This window comes from Hylobates moloch, unplaced genomic scaffold (assembly GCF_009828535.3).
Source record: "Hylobates moloch isolate HMO894 unplaced genomic scaffold, HMol_V3 SCAFFOLD_9, whole genome shotgun sequence".
Classification (NCBI taxonomy): Eukaryota; Metazoa; Chordata; class Mammalia; order Primates; family Hylobatidae; genus Hylobates; species Hylobates moloch.
This window is the reverse complement of record NW_026652284.1, coordinates 37451733-37473147: the sequence shown is the minus strand read 5'-3', so window position 1 is coordinate 37473147 and position 21415 is coordinate 37451733. Positions and strand designations below refer to the sequence as shown.

Here is a 21415-nt window from a genome sequence, read left to right as displayed (position 1 = left end):
AAAAAAATGACCTAAATGTTTTATTATCAATAAAGTGCTACAACTGTGAAGGTAACTGAACAGCAAACCAATAATCAAAAGGAAAAAGGCATAACATGTTTTATTATTGATATAAAGGCATAATTTGAGGCATGAGATATAATTTGAGCAGGAGAATTGGCTTGAGTCCAGGAGTTCAAGGATGGAATGAGCTATGTTCTTGCCACTGTACTCCAGCCTGGTCAACAGATGGAGACTATCTCAAAAATAAAAAATAAATATGATTGAACCAAAATGTATGACCTAATGGTAAGAGACTGAATGGGGAAACCCAACAAGGCCTGTCTGCTCAGATTCTTCTTGGCTTCTCTGTGTGGCATCTCTTCTTCCTGGGTATAGGGTAAGGCCTTTCTGGAGTTAACAGTCTTATGTCTACCTTTAGACAAGGTAGGTCAGAGAATTTCTTTATTGCTAGCTCTTACACAGAAAGGCCAGTGATAGAGTAGTATTTCTAGGTTTTATGGCCGGCTCTGGGGGAGAAGGGTTCTGGTTCTATGACTTCTCTTAGGGAAGAGGAATTCTAACTTCTATGGCCTGCCTTGGGGAGAAAGGAAAGCAGGAGAAAGAAGGGCAGAAGAAGGTCAGAAAGAGACTTTCCTTCTGAAGCTCTTCCAGTGTCCTTCATGTTCAAAGTACTCAGCATGCCAAGTCACTATATTTGGGGTTGTCATTTTCAGAGCTCCCAAACAAAAAACTTAAGAAGTTTGAAGTTTAATTTAATGTTATTTATATTCTCATTCAAATTTTAATACAGTCATTGCAAGGAATAGTACCGTTTATAAATATGTCATAGTTCCAACAAATTTAGTGATACCTATGCAGAAAGGTTTTACGAGTGTAACAAATATGTATGATTAGTTCATAAATTGACTCTTGTTTTATTTGTATAATATAAATTTTAGTTAAAGTCATACTGAAATGAACTCACAGTCTGCAATAGGAAAGGTCGCTGGGTAAGAATGCTTAAGGAATAGAAATCGCTATGAATTTTGAGATCGTGCTAGTTCATCCCGAACCTAGTGAATTCTATTAAGATGAGAAATAATGCATAGTTCTTCTGTAGTGAGCACATCTAACTGTAAGAAATTAAATCTGATGACCAAAAAAGGGAGCAATCAGTGTGCGTCTCTGATGTTTGTGTGCAGGTAAATTGCCTTGAGTTAAACTGAATTTGGTAGCTGAAGCAATTATTTTTCTATAATATTTTCCCTTCAGAGAGTAACCGCAAATGATACAGGTAGCAAACCAACAACCAAAAAAATGACCTAAATGTTTTATTATCAATAAAGTGCTACAACTGTGAAGGTAACTGAATAGCAAACCAATAATCAAAAGGAAAAAGGCATAACATGTTTTATTATTGATATAATTTGAGGCATACTTATAATGGTACTTTGAATTCCTTGAATTGAGGAAAATCTAAAACTGCATAGTAACCCTGCCTACTTATATGCACTGGGAATGTTACTACCCTTGTGATTCACTTACCATATACAGCAGTGTAAAAGGAGGGTTTCCCTACTGTCCTTTTCAGAGAGCTCCACACTGGTTACTTTCAGTGCCATCCATGTGTAAGTTCAAGGCTTTCCATTTCCCACTAGCTTCCTCTAAGTTTTCAGAGTTCCAACCTCAATTTCAGGCATTCAGGCGTCTCCTTTGCAACTGAAGTGGACACTGTCCTCAAAGGAACCTTGGAATGCACAGACGTGTGTCAGTTGTGCTGCATAGTCTGCGGGCAGCCTCTGCACCTCTCAGCAAAGGTCACGTATGGACCCTGCTCCAACATGGCCCCCTGGCACTAAGACAGAGCTCACTCTTGGAGGGAGTGGAGGCTGGAAAATAAACAAAAGCTGACTCTGCTCCTGCATCCCCAGCTACCCTGCAGAGCAGTGTCCTGTCCCGGGGACTGCTTTGGCCTCTCTCCATCACCACTCCTTCTTCCTGATCTACATGGGTGGTTGCAGTCTTTGGGTTATTTGGAAGTCAAGGTCCTGGTCCCTAGTCCGTTCTTTTCAATCTATTGTTTATGACCACAACATTATGATCTTAGCCCTTCATACGTTAACACCCCAGAAATGCTAAAGGGCATCTCTTAAGGATAAAAAACCAGGCTATTTTTTCCATTAAGAGCTCTGAAAGTGTATTTTAATACATAAGAGTTAAGGTTTGTCTTCTTTGTTCTTGTGATTGACTGTGGTGCTATTTTCTTGAAACAACTGAGGAGGAAGGACCATGGCTCTCTTCAGGGTATAAGGAATGATCAGGGCTTTGGAGGTGGAAGACAGCAAGTAATGTGAGACAGTGCCGCATGATAGCTAAAAGTAGATACTGCACAGGATTACGTCCCAGCTCCACCACTAATTAGCTGTGCTACCAGGACAAATTAAGTTACTTCACTGTGACTTACTTTCCTCACCAATATTAGTTTCTCATGACTGCTTTAACAAATCACCGCAAAATTGATGGCTTAAACCTCAGAAATTTATTTTCTCACTGTTCTGAAGGCCAGAAGTCTGAAATTAGCTTCACTGAGCTGAATTCAAGGTCTTGGCAGGGCCAAACTCTCTCTGAAGCTTTAGAGGAGACTTCTTCCTGGCCTCTTCCCACTTTTGGTGGCTGGCAGCAATCCTTGCTGGCTGCCACATCCCAGTCTCTGCTTCTATGGTCACATTGCCTTTGCCTCTTCTTCCTTGTGTCTAATCTCTCTCTGCCTCCCTCTTATAAGAATACACACGATTGCATTTAGGGTCCACTCAGATAATCCATGATCATCTCCTCCATCTCATGATGCTTAATTTAATCACATCTGCACAGTCCTTTATTGCCTTATAAGGTAAAATTCACAGGTTCCAAGGATTAGAAGCTAAGTATCACTGGTGGAGACAATTATTCAGCCTGCTATAAATTAGGTTGATCATTAAAGTGTCTACATGAACATTCAAGAATATAATATGTGAAATTCACTTAGAACAACATCTACCATGCCATAAAGCATTCAACAATATTTATCCCATGATAGTGATGTTCATGATGTTGCAGCAGCAAGGAAATGCAGCCAAAAAGTTTCAAGGTAGAAATTATTTTTAAATAAAAGTATACGGAAGATCTCATCTCTGGGTTTTTTAAGTATATGTTACCCTTAAAATGTTAATAGTAATCAAAGGATTATCTCCACATTGAATAATTATAACCCAATAGTTTAGGCATATAATACATGCAGCCACTTGGGGCTTTGTCTTTTGTTACTTCTCACTTGAAATTGAAATCGTTGTAGCAACTTCATCTACCCTGAATTCTTCCTAAGGTCAAAGTCAAAGACGTGACGTAATACAATTTTCTCATTTTGCTCTTTTGTCTCCTACCCACCTAGGACACTGATCTAATGACATTCAATATCTCTGTACATCGGTCATGGTGGAGAGAACATGGGCCTGGTTGTGTCAGAAGAGTGCTGCCTCCCTCAGCCCATGGCATGATGGACGATTACACGTACGTCTCTGTCACAGGCTGCATCCTTGACTTCCAGTACCTGGAGGTCATCCACAGTGCTGTCCAAATACTACTCTCTGTAAGTGTCACTTTTGTGTCATTATCTAATCAGAACTCTTCTTTGTTGGCATTTTTTTCTCCACACCTACCTGATAGAAAATGCCACAGATAAGCACACAGAGAACATCCAACAGAAATAGCAGCAATTATGGTACCACTAGTTATACCTGATGGCAGGTTACACCTTTTTTCTCTTGGTATCTAGACATTTTGTGTTTAGAAGCAGTTAGTGACTATCATTTCTAACCTAAGATACAATCCACACTATTCAATGAAATAGTATCACCATCCACCAGAAGTGGTCCCTTTTCACCTAGCTACCTCAGGCTCTTCTGCTTATGCATTCTTCTACTAATGCACCTCAGTTCCAGAGAAAGAAGGATGGAAACACCCACAGCCAATGGCTTGCTCGGTCTAATAAACCTGACATTTCATTTATTTCTGAAAAAACAAATCCCACTGGAGACTCTTCGCATTTTAATGCCTAAAATCTGGCATCAGGATACAATTCCATATACAGAAACGAGAAGGAAATGATGTGATTAGTCCATAGAAGGTTAATGTGCCAGGGATTACTTTAAAGTAATTTTCTTCCACCAGAATGCCCCACTCACAGTTTGACCACAATGAAGAGTGGAATTAATTGAAGGACGTATAACATCATCAAGAACAATGTTCCTTTCAGACCCAAAAAGGACTTATCATTTAGTTTGAGTCAATATCCAATAAAGCCATTCTCAACCCACTCTTCACATAAACCAACCATCTCAGTTCTGTTCAACTGGTTAGCTTAGTAGGAATAAGTGACACAGACTCAATAGTAAATAAATAGATAACAGAAATATGAGTGGTATGTCAATGAAGAAGGTACCTTGGAATTAATTCTAGAAAAATCTTTAAGAAATCCTTGCTATCACTTACTGTATTCATTATCTACTACTATGTAACAAACCACTCCAAAATACAATTGCTTAAAACAATATTAATTTATTGCTTAGAGTTCTGTGCATTAGGAATTTGGGCACATCTCAGCCAGGTAGTTCTTCTGCTTTATATGGTATTAGATAAGGTCACTCATATAAACTCCACACAATATTGGCTAGGGTCATATTGATTGATATGAGCCTGTCAATCTTGAGCTTTGCTGGGACTGGAATGTCCAAAGAGGCCTCACTCACATCTCTGGTGCTGGCTGTTAGCCCCATTCTCCTGCACATGCACGTGGCTTCTCTTTCTGAAAAAAAAAAAAAAATTGACCGATTCTCAGGCAGCAAGGTAGCTGAATAATAAAAGGAGAAGCCAACATGCAAGCATTTATCAAGCCTCTAGTTGAGTAATGCTTGCTATTGCTTCATTGGCTACAGCAAATCTATGACTCAGCCTGTAGTTAATGTGAGAAAGGGCTATCAAATGGTGAGAAGACAAGAAGGCATGATTCTTCTAGGGCCACAAATGTAGTGATCTTACCTCATTTACTCAATCTACTAGTTACTATTCTTGAATTTGCATGTCTCAAGTTTTAAAATGATATTTTAGAGCATGTTTGAATTACAATCTTCTAGAAAGACTAAAGATCTGAATAAAACAAAAATCAAAGATCTTTTAGGGTTCTAGTTCAAAGAAAGGCAAATTTGATACTGAACTCAAAGAAAGGGATTGCACCTTGCTAGGAAGGAATTTCTTTTCAGACATGTAACAGGGAATCTGATCATTCTAGGTTTCTACAATCATATTTACAGGTATTAATATAATATACGGTCACTTGCCAATATATGCTTATCAGTCTTTTCTTATTCTTTGATCCTTTGTTAATGTAGCCATTACATACAAAATTGTGGCAAAATATATATGTTTAAATTTTTGTCTTGAAAAAATGTGCAGGCAAATTTTCTTTTAAAAATGTGTAGGCTATTTTAAGTTATAAAAGAACTCTATTATCCTATACTAGATACTAACAGTTTTTATTAATCATCTTGAACAATGAAAATGTTTTTCTAAAATCTTTCATATGTGGACAGATTACTCTCCTTTGAAAATTATTGTAGCAAATTGCTAAACCATTTTGTGGAATGATAGCATGGCCAGACCTTTATAATGCAGCAGAACACTTGGAATCCAAAAGTCATTTCCCCATAGTAACTCCAATTCAAATGAACAGCAAGTATTTATTTGATAAGGAGCTAGAGTGTCACATAAAAACATTCCCTAAAGGGCCATCTAAATGAACTGTATGTGTTGCCACCTAAAAGTACTTTTCACTTATAAATGAATTTCTCCATGTGTTATTTTAGTAAACATTCAAAGCTACCACCCTGCACACATAGCTCTATACTCTTCAGCCTTTGAGAAATAAAAGATTAGTTGCTGCTCACTGACTTTTCTTGGAACACACCTGCAGGACAAGATTTTTAATATTTTATCTTTTTATATTAAAGTAAAATATATCAAGAAATTGTTTCACAACTATCCAATTATGTATTAGTGGTGTGACTGATTTTTGTATGGGTTTCTTGTGTTTGTCACTTATTTTATATGATTATGTTTACTTATTAGAATTGTGCTTTTTTCTTTTCTTTTTTTTTTTTTTTTTTTCTGAGACGGAGTTTTGCTCTTGTTGCCCAGGCTGGAGTGCAATGGCACGATCTCGGCTCACTGCAACCTCCGCTTCCCAGGTCCAAGTGATTCTCCTGCCTCAGCCTCCTGAGTAGCTGGGACTACAGGCGCACGCCACCACGTCCAGCTAATTTTTTGTATTTTTAGTAAAGACGGATTTCACCATTTGGCCAGGCTGTTCTTGAACTCCTGACCTCAGGTGATCCACCCGCCTCGGTCTCCCAAAGTGGTAGGATTACAGGTGTGAGCCACCAAGCCTGGCCAGAATTGTGCTACTTAAACATTTGATTCAGGAGAATCCTTCTTGTTGCCCAATATGTGCTGAAATGTTTACCTTATTACTGAAAAACAGGGGTGATGGTCGCAATATTTAACAGCCCGAGGGGCGTGGGCAACAACCAAGCAAATAGAGGGGCAGCTTCGAGAAAGGGCAGGGGCTCGGCGGCTCTGCTGCAGGGAATTACCCCTTTCATTACTGGAGGCATAGAAATATCTAGAATAACCTAGGTGAGGGACTGATGGAGGTGGCCAGGAAGGTGGTTTTGGGGAGCGGCTCTCCACCGAATGAGAGGGAAGTATTTGAGTGCTTTGACCACCGACACATCTCCTTCGTGCGTACAGCCTGAGCAAGTGCCTCGCGTGAGTGGAGCTCGGAACTGGAAGAGAAGTCACCTGTGTCATAAGCATTCCACAGACTGTGTACATGCTTGACGGAAACGAATACAATTAACTGGACCCAGAAAGGCGACGACGGGCGGGGTTCCTTACCAGGCTGTTGCTGGGAGCTCAGGGAGCCTCCCCACTCGCCACCGCCTGTGCCTTGCTTGGCGCAGAGGCCCCCAGCTTCTGCCGGCGCCTCTGTACCTGGGAGGCGGCGGGAGGCGCCATCTGCTTCCTCCCCCGGCTCTCAGGCTGAGAACGACAGGGAGAGTGCTAGGCACAGAGAAGGTTCTTGTTGTCCTAAAGTCACCAAATCCTGAAGAAGAGTTCTGCAAATTGTCAGCAACACCAAGGTGAAAATCAGCGCGGAATCCATAGAAAGGTTGTGGATGGTATTGGGGGGAGCAGCAAAATGCAATCCATGCTGGAGTGGAGAAGTCAGACAAGCAGAGTCCGGCCCTGGGATGATGAGTCCCCCGCTCTGTGCCCACTGCCCGTCTCTGTTCGTATGCTCATCACTTCTCACCTGAAGCTGGCCAGTAACCTCCTAAATAATCTTCCCCACCAAGTTTTGCCCTACACTTCATGCATGCCTCCTGTTCCCTGTAAGATGATCACAAAGCGCAAATCTTATCAGTCACGTTCCTTCTGATCACCCTTCAGTGATTCTCATCGCCTTCAGGATGAAATCTGAATTCCCTGCTGTTCAAGGGAGGCCCTCGTGACCTGCGCCAGCCTGACTCCCACCCTCCCCTTCTGGCATCTAGCCAAAGAACCCTTCCTGCACTTTGCTCAGGCAGCAGCCTGCATGGAATGGGTTCTCCCCCAAGTCCCTTCTCCCTCCTACCCCAGCTGGGCTCTTTATCCACCTGGCTCCTAGCAGACATCTTCCCCCAAAACACCTCAGGATATGTGAATTTAATTTTGTTAAATAGTTAATACATTTACTTGGTTGGAAAACATAAAAATGTATACATTAAAACCTCTGTCCAGCGTTTGGGCCCCATATGCCTGGTTCTGCCATCTCTGTTTCCAACAGGCACCCAGTTTTACTCTTTTTTATTCATTTTTGTACATATGAGTCCAAAGTACCTTCATGCAAATGCAAGAAAATGTGACTATATATTCTTATTTGTTCCCCCACACAAGCTAACGTATGATATGCACTCTTCTGAGCCCTTCTTTTTATTATTATGTATTTTGTAACTATTTCCATATCAGTACTCAATGTACCATTGTTTAATACTCTCCTATTAAATATATTGATGGACATTTGGACTCTAAATATGAAAATAACATCAGATGTATATATAACATGTCTATGTGTGCATATATATACTATAGCTAGTATGATAGATAGTGTGTGTTACATATTATAATCATATGTCATATAGCTATTATACACAATGTTATACTAAAAGCTGTGTGTGTGTGTGTGTGTGTGTGTGTGTGTGTGTTACTGAGAGCATTTCCTAGTCCTCCTCCAGTCACTCCCTCAGGCTATACTAGATGCCCTGACACCTGAGCACACTATAATCATTGAGTCTCTATTCTATCTACTGGAAGGAAAGCTTCTTGCAGGATAGAATTGTGTTCTTTTTTCACTTGTTCATGTCTGTGGTTTCAGTAACTAGTGCAGTGATGGCACAAAAATATTTGTTGAATGAATAAATGATCAACAAACAAGAGACTCTGATGTCTGAAAAGGGTGAACACAAAATGCATCTATTAAGCAGAAACCAGCAGGGGTGAATGCATGGACAAGATGTAGGAGCCAGATGAAGATGCCCTTCATCTGGGAAGTTAAGAGAATGTCAGTAAAATGTTCTGTGCAGTGCATAGCACAGAAGCACTCAATACATACTAGTTTCGCATTGCTATTACTAATGTTATTATTACACTGCTCTGTGCTTGTCCTTATCCTATTTAGGCTGGTCTTTCTTTTGAAGGCCAAAGGGTTCCATTCTGGTGGCACTCCATCTACTGAATTCTCATTTCTTTAACCCCACACCTGACACCTGTTTCCTGCATGAGAACATAATTCCTGTGATCTTCGTAGGACACAGCAATCATAAATCCCTATTAGGAGGGCTGAACTTTTACTTAATATGTATGTATTTTCCTCAATCTGGTTTCCCAGAATTCTTTCCTACCTATGCCTCACAAGAGCATTTGTTGGACTAAATATATTCTCATATTTTCATGAAAAAATCTCAGAATTATTACAGTAGAACAAAGATCTCAGTAGCCTGTCAACAGCCAGTAGTATGCTCCTAAAAGCTACTATTTAACTTCTTATTTATCTCCCATTATCTAGAACTGTACTGAGTTCAGAGTGGCCACTCTTTCACAGTTATTGAGTAAATTGTTGTATACATTTTCTGGATTTTAGATTTACAAAACCCAAAGTATGTAAATTTTTTTAATTGGAAGTAATTTAATGAGGCTATATCTTGACTTTATTTTATACCATTTGATAAAAACTATCTAGAAAATATACTGTCAAATTATTTCTGAAGCAGACGCAATTTGTTTGGATTGGTGAGGATACCTAGCTACAGGAAAAGGGACAGTCAATCTGCTCCAAGATTGTGACTCTATCTTTGAATTTGTTCTTCCACATGTTCTTTATTTTGAGAGTTATTTTAACAAGTTTAGACTACCTTAGTCGCTTGGCTTCCAGTAGGGGGATTTCAAAATAGTTTCTGGTGAAAATTAAAAACTATGTCTAATTAAATTCTAAGCACTATATTTTAGGCATTTTTAAATTACATTCTTACTCTGGGAATTTAATACCACAGATTTAAAGAGGATGCACACACACACACACACACACATACGCACACACAGTATAGCATTTCCTTTTTCTGCTAGAGAATGTTAATAAAGTATTTCTGCTTGAAATAATCTCTATTATCAATTAATGTCATTCTACAGTGCTGTATTTTACTTATTTAGCACCTGAACATCTGAAACATGAAAGCTTACAAAACTGAAATTTAAAAGTAACTTTAATATTTGTACTAATGTGGCAAAGAAAGGGTCATTATTCATAATACACAATGAGTTCATTTAAATTAGTACTAAAACCATGAAAATTTAGTAATTAATTCAATGAACAATATGAACAAGTGTGTTCACATAAGGGAAAAACATCCAAATTGTGAACAGTTTGGTGTAAAATATAATTACTGATACTAACCTGATGCATGCAAGTTAACTTTGAAAAATTATTTTCACTAATTTAGCAATTTGTAAAGATAATGTTAAATAGAATTGTAATTCACTTATTGGTAGAGACAGTCTTTGTCTCAAAGACTATTAAAATGCCCATAACTTTTGGTCCTGTAACCCCACTCAATGGGCTTTCTTCTAAGAAAATAATTCAACAGAAAGAAACAGCTACCTGCATTATGTTCATTTCAGTGTTATTTATAACAGCAAACCTGGATATGTATAAATATATGCAATTAAAGGCATGGTATAACAATTTATAGTACATCAACTTGATGAATAGAAAGTAATAACTATGTTAATTTTTAAGACCATATATAAAACATGAAACAGTTTTTTATGATTCAAGTACATAATCCAGGAAGAAAGTTTAGATACAAAAAGATTTAGAATTATGGATATGCCTTCCCAAAAAATGTTTCTACACATTGTATGATATTTTAAATAATACTATTTAATTATCATATTTGTATATTTGATTTGTATAGAACAGCAGAAGAGATGTTATAGTTGCTTTTCTTAAATTATCAACCAATCGTAAATCTCATAATTTTTATTTGATCATTTAGAGGCACTCATAAATCTTAGTTATTATAAACTATTTCATTTTAGTGGACTGCCCAATTCTGGGGTTAATAAGTCAATAATATCCAATTTAAGTCCCTTTTCAGTGTTAGTTATTTACCGGTAAACATGGATTCATATGCTCATGTGGATTAGTGTGCACACATACACACACATACACACAAAGGAGCTCATTTTTATAACTAGTAGAAAAATCGTAATCTCCAAACTTGGAAAACAGTTTTAAAACTCACCTTATTGATTTCTCTTTGCAGCGAATTTTACACATATATTGTCTTGAATCCTCACTGTCAATATATTCTCCATCATATCTGATAGGTGACAAGTCTCATTCTTTAACAAACCTTTGGAGGTTGTCACCATGGTCGGAGCTGGGGTCCTATGACAATAGTTTTTTTTATCATCCCTATGCCTTTTGCATTGTATCTCTCTGTTCACATCAACATTTGTCACTGTTCTCTGCCCTTCATATCAGACACATTCAGCTTAATGATAAATTAAAACTCAATAGAGAAGGGTAAAAAGTAATATTAGACCACAAGGTATCCTGTAGAATCTTTGTTCTCCAAGGGCTGTATAGCTATCTATTCATCTGCTTATAGAATAAATTGCACAATGTCAGAGCAGACAATACAATTGCCGCTTCAGTAACATGCTCACAGAGTGTAAGAATGTAAGTCAAAAGACAGGTGAAACTGAACTTTTGAAATATGTCCCAATTACTTTTAATTGTACCTCTCCAAAAATGTAAATATAGTTAAAAGGTTTTTTTAAATTTCTGTGTTAACATTTGCATTTATTTAACCAACTCACCATGCTCTTGGAGCTGATCTCTGTGCTTTTCAAATATGAACTCACTTAATTCTCAAAATGACCCATGAGGGTACTGTTATTACAGTCATTTTACATGTGTGAAAACTGAGACACATGGAGAAGTTAAAACAATGTGCCCAAGATTCCATAGCTTGTGAGTGAAGGTGGACCTCAAACCCAAGCAGACAATTCCTCATCATGTGAAAAAAGAGAATTTCTCAGTTCCTTGCAGCACCTTGCAGGGTTCGGGGGTCAACTCTGTCAGATCCGTAAAGCTATGCATCTCCTGTCAGGCTGATGGGATTTAATTGCAGCTCCACTATTAGAAAGTAAAAATAAAAGTACAATTATGTCTAATAGTTAAAAGAGTGGCGAATAGTTAAAAAAGTTTCCTTTCACCCTTGAAAACATCTCTCAACTGCCTTTCTGATCATTGTTGTTTATTTTTTAAACGGATTATTTCAACATTTGTCAAGTGCTAAATATAATGGACTCTTTTTTTTTTCTCTTTTGCTTGCTAGCGCTTTCCGGGGTCTGGTAAGAGGAAAGAAATCATGACCAACCTCTCCTGTCCCAAAAGCCTCCCAGAATTACCCTTTCACCAGAAAATCTATTTTTATATAAAATAGATGGCTTCTGCTCATACCAGATTTTGAGCTGCTTCTAAGTGCTAGATAGAACTATTAAAGATTTAGACTGACTTACTCACTATACATCATGTCTGGTCTCTATATTCAGTTCCAGCCTCAGGAAAGTAAAGCAACAGTTTATCTAAAGTTCCACTCACCCAAGGAATCATTTATTGGATCATCACAATGTTGAGAGGGGTTTATGATTGTGGGAGAATTTCCATGCCAAAAATATTCAAAGGGCTTTGGCAGAAACTTTTGTGTTCAGAAGCCAGGGTACACCTGGTCGGTCAAATTGTTGGGGCCTGGAACTGTTCATTTAGTGAGCTGTGATTTTAAGTCATTCCATTCTCTGTATTCGCGTCTATGCAGTATACTCTCTTGGTGAAATGTGTACACATTTTTGTCAGACTTACTGAAATACAATTCACATACCATACAATTCATCATTTTAAAGTGTATAATTCAGTAGCTTTCAGTCTACTCACATGGTAGCAACCATCACCATGGTCAATTTTAAGACATATTTATCACCTTGGAAAGAAAGCACCACCCCTTAGCTATCACAACCTGTGCATTCTTCCTCCCCAGCTCTAAGCAACTACTGATCTAATTTCTGTCTCTATAGACTTGCCTCTACTGGATATGTCATATAAACGAAACCACATAATGTGGTCTTTCGTGTTTGGCTTCTTTCACTTAGCCCATATTTTTAAGGTTCACCCATGTAGCATGTATCAGAACTTCCTTTTTATGGCTGAATAATATTCTATCATTCGTTTACTCTTAATATCTGTGCCTGTTACAGATATGTGTACAATATTTAGCAAAATTTTCAGAACTAAAATTTAAATTTAGTTAGCCTTCACCTTCCCACTGATAAATTCTGAGAGGAATTTAGGCAATCCACTGTATATTTTATCTACATAACATCATATGCTCATCTTTTGGAAACATCTGGGTTACAGATAGCAACTGACAGCTCTTACACGGATGTCTGGTCTTATATAAAACCAATATTATGGTTATCTATCTTTTGTCCACAGCATCTATGGGTTTTAACAATTTAAAGCATGTGAACATTTAAAGCTTATATTCCTCTTATACCATAACACTCTCCATAACAGTATGCATATGGTTAGTATTTTTTCTGTATGCCAATCAGTTATCCCAACCACAAATTTAATGCTATCGCTAAACAACATAATTCAGTCTCTTGAGCCCTGATGTTCATGATTACCCCAGAAGGACATGTTTGTGGGTCTTCATAAATTATTACCGCCTTACTAGTTTCAAATAATCTCCTAAATATTGATTATTAAATGCAAACATGAGTTATGACATTTGGTAAACTTAAATATTGTTTCATCAGAGAAATGAAAAACTTAATTAGAAATCGTATCTAGCACAAAAGCCATTAGTATAGAAAATCTGAGATCCATTTAATAATTAATCAAGCCAACATGGTGACTTAGGGTTTATGGAAATATTAGAGGCAACAAAGCTAATTTTATTGGTGCATTACTTGGGATAACTTAATGTCATTCAGAGGTTGGCAGATTTTTCACTTTTAGCCTTAGGTTAGAGTAACTATTAGATTAAAAAAAGTAGCTTTTCATAATAACAAGAGTTCATTCAAATAGATTTCCATATCACTTGAAATTACCAAATTTGTATAAATTTCATTAAGAAAATTTTATATCACTTTTTGTATTCTTTCTAAATGAAAACAAGCTGTTTCATTCATCCAGAGAAACATATTCAGAAGCCCCTACTCTGTAAACAGAGCACTATGCTGAGAGCTCAGAGATGCAAAGATGGAGATCAACTAAACAAGGTTGAATTGACATGGTCCTTTCTGCTGTACCTTCCAGTCTACTAGGGGAGATGAAGCCGGCAGTCAAAGTGCCATAACTTAGGACAGAAAATGAGAGCTCTAAACTTAATTTCTCAGTGCCATGAGAACTCATAGAAAGAAGTAGTGTTCAGGAAAGTTGTTATATTTAACTTCCATCTAAGGCATTCACTCTTGGATGGGAAGAAGGGAAAAGGAATTCTATACAGAAGAAACAACAGCATTAGCAAATAAATAAAAATAAGAAATCAGAGGAATAATGAGTGCAGTGCCCTTTGGCTTGAGCAAAGTGTTTATGCACAGAAGTAGTGGCTTAAAGCTGGAAAGAAAGGTTGAAAATAATGATGAAGGGGCTTGAATGCCAAGTGAAGGCCTTGGGCCTTTGCAGTAAGTCAAATAAGGAACTACGTTTCAGTTTGTAAACAGGTGACATATATGGAGTCCTGAAGTAAGGAGGCTATTCTGAATGGCACGTGCAGGGTGGATCAGATATGCAGAAACAAGTGTTAGGATATTCCTAGAAAGCCTGGGCCCATTCTCCCGAGTGTCCTGGAAATACCTGTCTCAGAAATTCAACCTCGAGGAGGACTTCACAGTGACATAAGTTTGACTAGCATCATGTTATACCACTTCTTGGAGATTCACTATGTGAATTAACATATGAAAATTCCTGAGAAACCTTGCTGTTAAAAAACAAAACAAAACAAAACTCATGGAAAACAAAGTGAGAGACTCTGCCAGATTAAAGGAGACTGAGGAAACGCGACAACTAAATAAAACTTGTGACCCTAGACCAACAAACAGACATTAATGAGACAACTGTTGAAAGTTGTATCAGGTCTGTGGATTAGATAACAGTATTGTGTCAATGTTAATTTCCTGGTTTTTGTAATTATACTGTGGCTGTATAAGATGCTAACGTTTGAGGAATATGGGTGAAGGATATACAAAAATTCATGGCATTATTTTTTCAAATTTTGGTAAGTCTGAAATTACTTCAAAATTAAACTTTAAAAATATTTTTATAATTAAAAGTATAACTGCATTTCCAATCAATCATCTAAGATAAACACTTTTGGAAATACTCCCAAGAAAGGCAGGGGAATTTATATCCACAGAGCAGTTGAGAGAAAGAGCTGGGTTGACAGAATAAATGAGTTCAGAGCTGGGTTGACAGAGTAAATGAGTTCAGATGTGGACACATGATGAATCTTGACACCGTTCTTGCCCTTAACATATTTTAGGTACATATATATGTTTTAAACCTAGTTACCTACTTGAGATAATGAAATTCCCTCTCTTGCTCTTTCAGTCGGAATGGACCCTATTGCAATGACTGACTGGAAAAGGGAAATTAGAGACAGAATTATCCAAAGAATTCACAAGAATCCCAATATGAATTTTTGAGAACATGGTTTATTTCGTATCTACACATTATTCAGAAGTAAACAATAAACTTGGGATTCTTCACTTAATATATGGTCCCTGGAGATGCTCAAATGGTTCCTCAAACCCTAACACTCTAGTATTATCAGTAAAGACATAGTTAATCACATTCCTTTTTCTATAACCTGTAAAACAATGAAAACACAAAAGTAATTTTTTTAAAATTACATTCTCTTGACCATAAAATGATAACCACATCAGAATTATTGTCTGAATTTTTGTTTTTTATATAAATGGATTTTTGGTGAAAACTTATTTAATATGGTACCTTACTAATTTAATTACGTAGAACCTTCATGTATAGGTTGTTCTGGAGATCTAAACAGAGGATTAGTCTTTAGTGTTAAAACTTGCTAAATTTTAACAATATTTAATTTAGTAATGGTAGAGATCAATTCAAGGCTCTTCATCAATGGAGTAATAGGATTAGAAATGTGCCTAAGGAAGATGAATTATGTAGCAGTTGCAGACTATATTTCAGGGAAGATTTAGAGTCAGAACAGTCCTGCAGATAGGTGGGGGCTTATGAAGGTCTGAGCTAGAATAGCATGAAGAATGTGGAACTAGAGAGACTTATAGGACAGAGATCAAATCAGGAGAACATGGTCATTAATTGGATAAGACAGCAATTGAAAGAAAAATCCCAAAGATAATACTCAGATTTTGAGCCTAGGTGACAAGTGAAATTGCAGTAATGCTGCAGAAAGAGGGAAATAATAATTAGAGAGTACATAGGCATGGGCAAGGACTTCATGTCTAAAACACCAAAAGCAATGGCAACAAAAGCCAAAATTGACAAATGGGATCTAATTAAACCAAAGAGCTTCTGCACAGCAAAAGAAACTACCATCAGAGTGAACAGGCAACCTACAGAATGGGAGAAAATTTTTGCAATCTACTCATCTGACAAAGGGCTAATATCCAGAATCTATAAAGAACTCAAACAAATTTACAAATTTACAAGAAAAAAACAACCCCATCAAAAAGTGGGTGAAGGATATGAACAGACACTTCTCAAAAGAAGACATTTATACAGCCAACAGACACATGAAAAAATGCTCATCATCACTGGCCATCAGAGAAATGCAAATCAAAACCACAATGAGATACCATCTCACACCAGTTAGAATGGCGATCATTAAAAAGTCAGGAAATAACAGGTGCTGGAGAGGATGTGGAGAAATAGGAACACTTTTACATTGTTGGTGGGACTGTAAACTAGTTCAACCATTGTGGAAGACAGTGTGGCGATTCCTCAGGGATCTAGAACTAGAAATACCATTTGACCCAGCAATCTCATTACTGGGTATATACCCAAAGGATTATAAATCATGCTACTATAAAAACACATGCACATATATGTTTATTGTGGCACTATTCACAATAGTAAAGACTTGGAACCAACCCAAATGTCCAACAATGATAGAGTGGATTAAGAAAATGTGGCACATACACACCGTGGAATACTATGCAGCCATAAAATATGATGAGTTCTTGTCCTTTGTAAGGACATGGATGAAGCTGGAAACCATCATTCTCAGCAGACTATCGCAAGGACAAAAAACCAAACACCGCATGTTCTCACTCATAGGTGGGAATTGAACAATGAGAACACATGGACACGGGAAGGGGAACATCACACACCGGGGCCTGTTGTGGGGTGGAGGGAGGGGGAGGGATAGCATTAGGAGATATACCTAATGTTAAATGATGAGTTAATGGGTGCAGCACACCAACATGGGACACGTATACATATGTAACAAACCTGCACGTTGTGCACATGTACCTAAAACTTAAAGTATAATAAAAAAAGTCACTGGGAGGTAAACTTTAGTCATTTCATTTACTCTATCACATAATTAAAAAATATTTAATTTTAATTTAAGGAGGAGAGTCAAAGAATTATTCCTGGCAGTCAGGAACCTTAACAAATGCTGGGATACAGGAAGCCTCTGCACCTGTCGGCAAGGTGGGAAGTTGACTCTGAATGGGTAATGCCAGGTATTGCTTAGCACTTTACATCTACTGCATCCTACTTTTGCTTACTTTTGATTTACTTTTTCTATTTCTCCTAGTAAGTTTGTCCTAGAATAATTTTTTAAAACTTTTTAATTTTTCTTTTCTGTTTTTTTTACCACCTTGCCTTGGACATAACAGGCTCACAGTGTATACTGCGTAATTACTAGCATATGAGACATTTATGTATAGGTAAGCAAAACTAAATGAACTAATTGTAGAGACTCAAAAGTCAAGTAGAGGAAGGAAAACTGTGCTGCAAAGTAATGACAGCATGTGTTGTGTGCTCTGTAATTTACTTTAAATAATGTTCTGTGTATATGTACTGGGTTTGCTGCTTCTCCTGAAGAGGTGGGGGAGGACAGGGGTGGATTGGTCGGCTGTGCTCAGTTCACACTTACAGTATGCAAATCAGAAGGGCAGTTCACAGCTGAAGGACTCTAAATAAAAGCCCATGTCAGAGACAGCTTCTAAAAGCTTTTAGTGTCTACTCCCTGATCAACACCAAGAATGTTTACTTAGTATACTGAGTGTTAGAAACGATGTTATCTTGGTCAAATGAATGGATCTCAAGTTAAATGAATTGACTGGATGTATTCTTCAGGCATTCCTAGCTGCTTTGACTTCACAGAGCATCTGAATGCAGTGAGCTTCTGGCCCTACGCTTTGTTCAGATACTTGAGGATTCCATTGCCTGACTCCAGCTGGAAGTATGGCTGCATCTTCTGCTAGAATATTGTCAGAAGCAGCTTTTCATATTGCCGAAAAGAACAGAGAGCTGGGACTTTAGCAAGCTTGCAGAATAGGTTTTGTAACTGTTTTTATGCTGTTTGCTAACAAATATCTGTATGTGTAAGACAGAGTTTATATTGAGACTTGCTTGATTTCTGGTAGCTAGGTTGTGGGAGAGAAACAATTTGGCCCTTTACTTCCTCTAGATATCTACTCCCCCCCAAAAAGATTTTATGATTGTAAATAATCAAATTAGTTTAGTTAATATTTATCATAGTAGCCTAGCCAGACTTCTCTTAGGAAGTAGCATTGCTGACATGATAGCTCACGCCTGTAATCCCAGCACTTTGGGAGGCTGAGGCGGGTGGATCACCTGAGGTCAGGAGTTCCAGACCAGCCTGGCCAACATGGTGAAACCCCGTCTCCACTAAAAATATAAAAATTAGCCAGGCGTGGTGGTGGGCACCTGTAATCCCAGCTACCTGGGAGGCTGAGGCAGAAGAATAGCTGGAACTCAGGAGGTGGAGGTTGCAGTGAGCCAAGATAAGGCCATTGCAGTCCAGCCTGGGCGACAAGAGCAAAACTCTGTCTCAAAAAACAAACAAACAAACAAACAAACAAAAACCATGGCATTTGAGCTCAAATGAACTCATTTGAAGACTGGGGCTAAGAATATTCCAAGGGAAACAAAAATTCATATGGGTAGAACTTCGCAAATAAAGAAAAGAGTGATTAAAGATAAAATTAGAGAAGTAAGTAGATGTTAAAGAAGATGTGACACACAATTTAAGACATTGGGATGGTGTCACCATATTTCAACAAGAAGAATGGCATGTTCTATATTTAGGAAAGCAACTCTGGAACTACTCAAGAGAATGGATTGGAGAGAACAAGGCTATCACAGTAGACCACATGAGAGAAGATGGTAGCTTGGCTTTGGTGGTAGCAGCAGAAATAGAAATGCCTAAACAACAGTTCTTGCAGGAAAAGAGGAAGTGGTATGTTAGGAAAAGGAAAAAAGAGGATGAGGCTTAGGTTTTCGATTTGAGCAACAGGATAGATGATACTGCTGCTTACTGAGATGACCGAGTTGAGAGATTTTGCTCCACTGGTAGCTTATATCTCTTTTAAACTTGAATAAAAAGTACAGAACAAACACAGATAAAAAAAATTTCAATAATTAGAGAAATCTTTCTAGATCTATCAAACAACTTATATAGGCCAGGCACAGTGGCTCATACCTGTAATTCCAGCACTTCAGGAGGCCAAGGCAGGCAGATCACGAGGTCAGGAGATCGAGACCATCCTGGCTAATATGGTGAAACCCCATCTCTACTAAAAATACAAAAAATTAGCTGGGCATGGTGGCAGGCGCCTATAGTCCCAGCTACTTGGGAGGCTAAGGCAGGAGAATGGCATGAACCCAGGAGGCAGAGTTTGCAGTGAACCGAGATTGAGCCACTGCACTGCAGCCTGGGCAACAAGTGTGAGACTCCGTCTCAAAAAAAAAAAAAAAAAAAAAAAAAAAAACTTATGTAGTCAGCCTAAAAGAAGCATCATCTAGAAACAGAAAGTATGCCTTCTCAGATTGGAAAACCTGGCTACTCCAGTGGTTCAAAATTGATTGTCATTTCATAATGGTTTAAAGCAATTAGTGTGGTATCGGCATTTACATTTGACTAAAAATAAAACTGCTAACAAGAAAGCTACAGGGAAGTGGTATTCTTTATTTAAATTGATTAATGTAAACAGCTCTTTCATTTAAAATTGATTTACATAAATTCAAGAAAATATTTGCAATGCACAATTATTACTTAGTAACAAAGATAATCAGGAAGTCCTGCAGACAATGAAACGTGAACAATTAAAATATTCAGGATACACAAAGCTTTTAATTAATGAGCTAAACTAATCCAAATAAGCAGGGAACTGTGTTGTAAGGCTTGGCTGTCATGGATTTTGAAGCCAATGATTACAAGAAGAAGAATCATAGCTACTGTAAGAGTTAACGAAAGAGGAAAGAAATATGAAAAGCAGCTCAACAGTCAAAGACAGGTTTATTTTGGAGAATAAACCTGAGAGGGGCTTCTGGCCAATTTCAGTCATCACATTCTCTCTTACAGACTAAGAGTATTTAAGGGTTCAGGGCAAGAAAACTTATCACAGGCTTGGAACGTGTCTGTGTGAAGGAGAAGTTTATTGCAGGGTTGTAATGTCTTTGGTCAGAGGGGAGGCTCGGGCTGACATTGCTCTGGTTGGGGAGGTTATCTCGAGGCTGGCATGTCTCTGGTTAGGGAGGGGTTTACCTTAGGTTTGGAATGTTTCCAGTTGGAGATGTCATTTGTGGTTTGTGAGTATGCTGACCTCAGCCATTAGGCTGATGCCCTTTGGGTTGGATTTAGATGGTTTTTGATCAAGAGGAAATTTAAAATGGCAGTGCCTGTCCAAGATGGTGATGCTTCTGCTCTGTCAGCTACCCTTTACTGAACATATTCCATGTGCCTGGTATCTTTCTTTGAAGTATTATTTTGCAGAGTCTTCTTGAGAATAATGTGAGGTAGGCTTTATTATTTCTATATATGAAGAAACTGGGACATAAAGAAAATAAGTATTTTGTTCAAGGTCCTGTGGTCAGTGTTGGGGAGAGGGCATTAATCTTGGTTCTGATGTATCTCAACACTGCTGTACTTACTGAGGTTACTTTATTAGTACATAGAATAAAAGGTAGTATACAAATAAGTGTATTTTTTTTGAGACAGAGCCTTGCTCTGTTGCCCAGGCTGGAGTGCAGTGGTATGATTATAGTCACTCCAGCCTTGAACTCCTGGGCTCAAGCAATCCTCCCGCCTTATCTCCCTAAATAGCTAGAACTACAAGTGTGTGCCACCATACCTGGCTAGTATTTTTATTTTTTGTAGATACAAGGTCTCAATATGTTGCCCAGGCGTGAAATAAGTGCATTTTTAAATACATGCCTTGGAAAGATATTAGAGTTATAAAGAGTCAATTTGCAAATTTTGTCTGCTTGACAATGTCATACAAGTTGAAATCCTCAAATCATGAGATTTATGTGTCTTACATGTACTGGGCAAAGAAAACACATTCTTTTCAAGCTATTCTCATTTATGGAATTAACTATCAGAAGGAAAATCCAATTATCAGATAATTTTTTAGGTGGGGCTTTGGAAGATTTTTCTGTGCTTACACGCGAACATGAAATTATGTCAGGTTCTCCAGGCATGGT

The 21415-nt window shown here is 37.9% G+C and overlaps 1 protein-coding gene across 5 annotated transcripts in view; it reads left to right on the top strand.

The window, feature by feature from the left end:
• Positions 1 to 21415, top strand: part of NKAIN3 (sodium/potassium transporting ATPase interacting 3) — a 706346-nt gene that overhangs the window by 472604 nt on the left and 212327 nt on the right. For 4 of the 5 annotated variants that reach the window (XR_004370932.2, XM_032759685.2, XM_032759686.2 and 1 more), the window contains exon 4: positions 3410 to 3607. Coding sequence is in view for 4 of the 5 variants with exons in the window: in XM_032759685.2 (XP_032615576.1) it covers positions 3410 to 3607 (198 nt within the window). In the remaining variant the exon portion in view is untranslated. Of the gene's footprint in view, positions 1 to 3409; positions 3608 to 6822; positions 6933 to 21415 lie in introns of those variants that run through there. The other variant, XM_058444124.1, reaches the window with a different exon arrangement.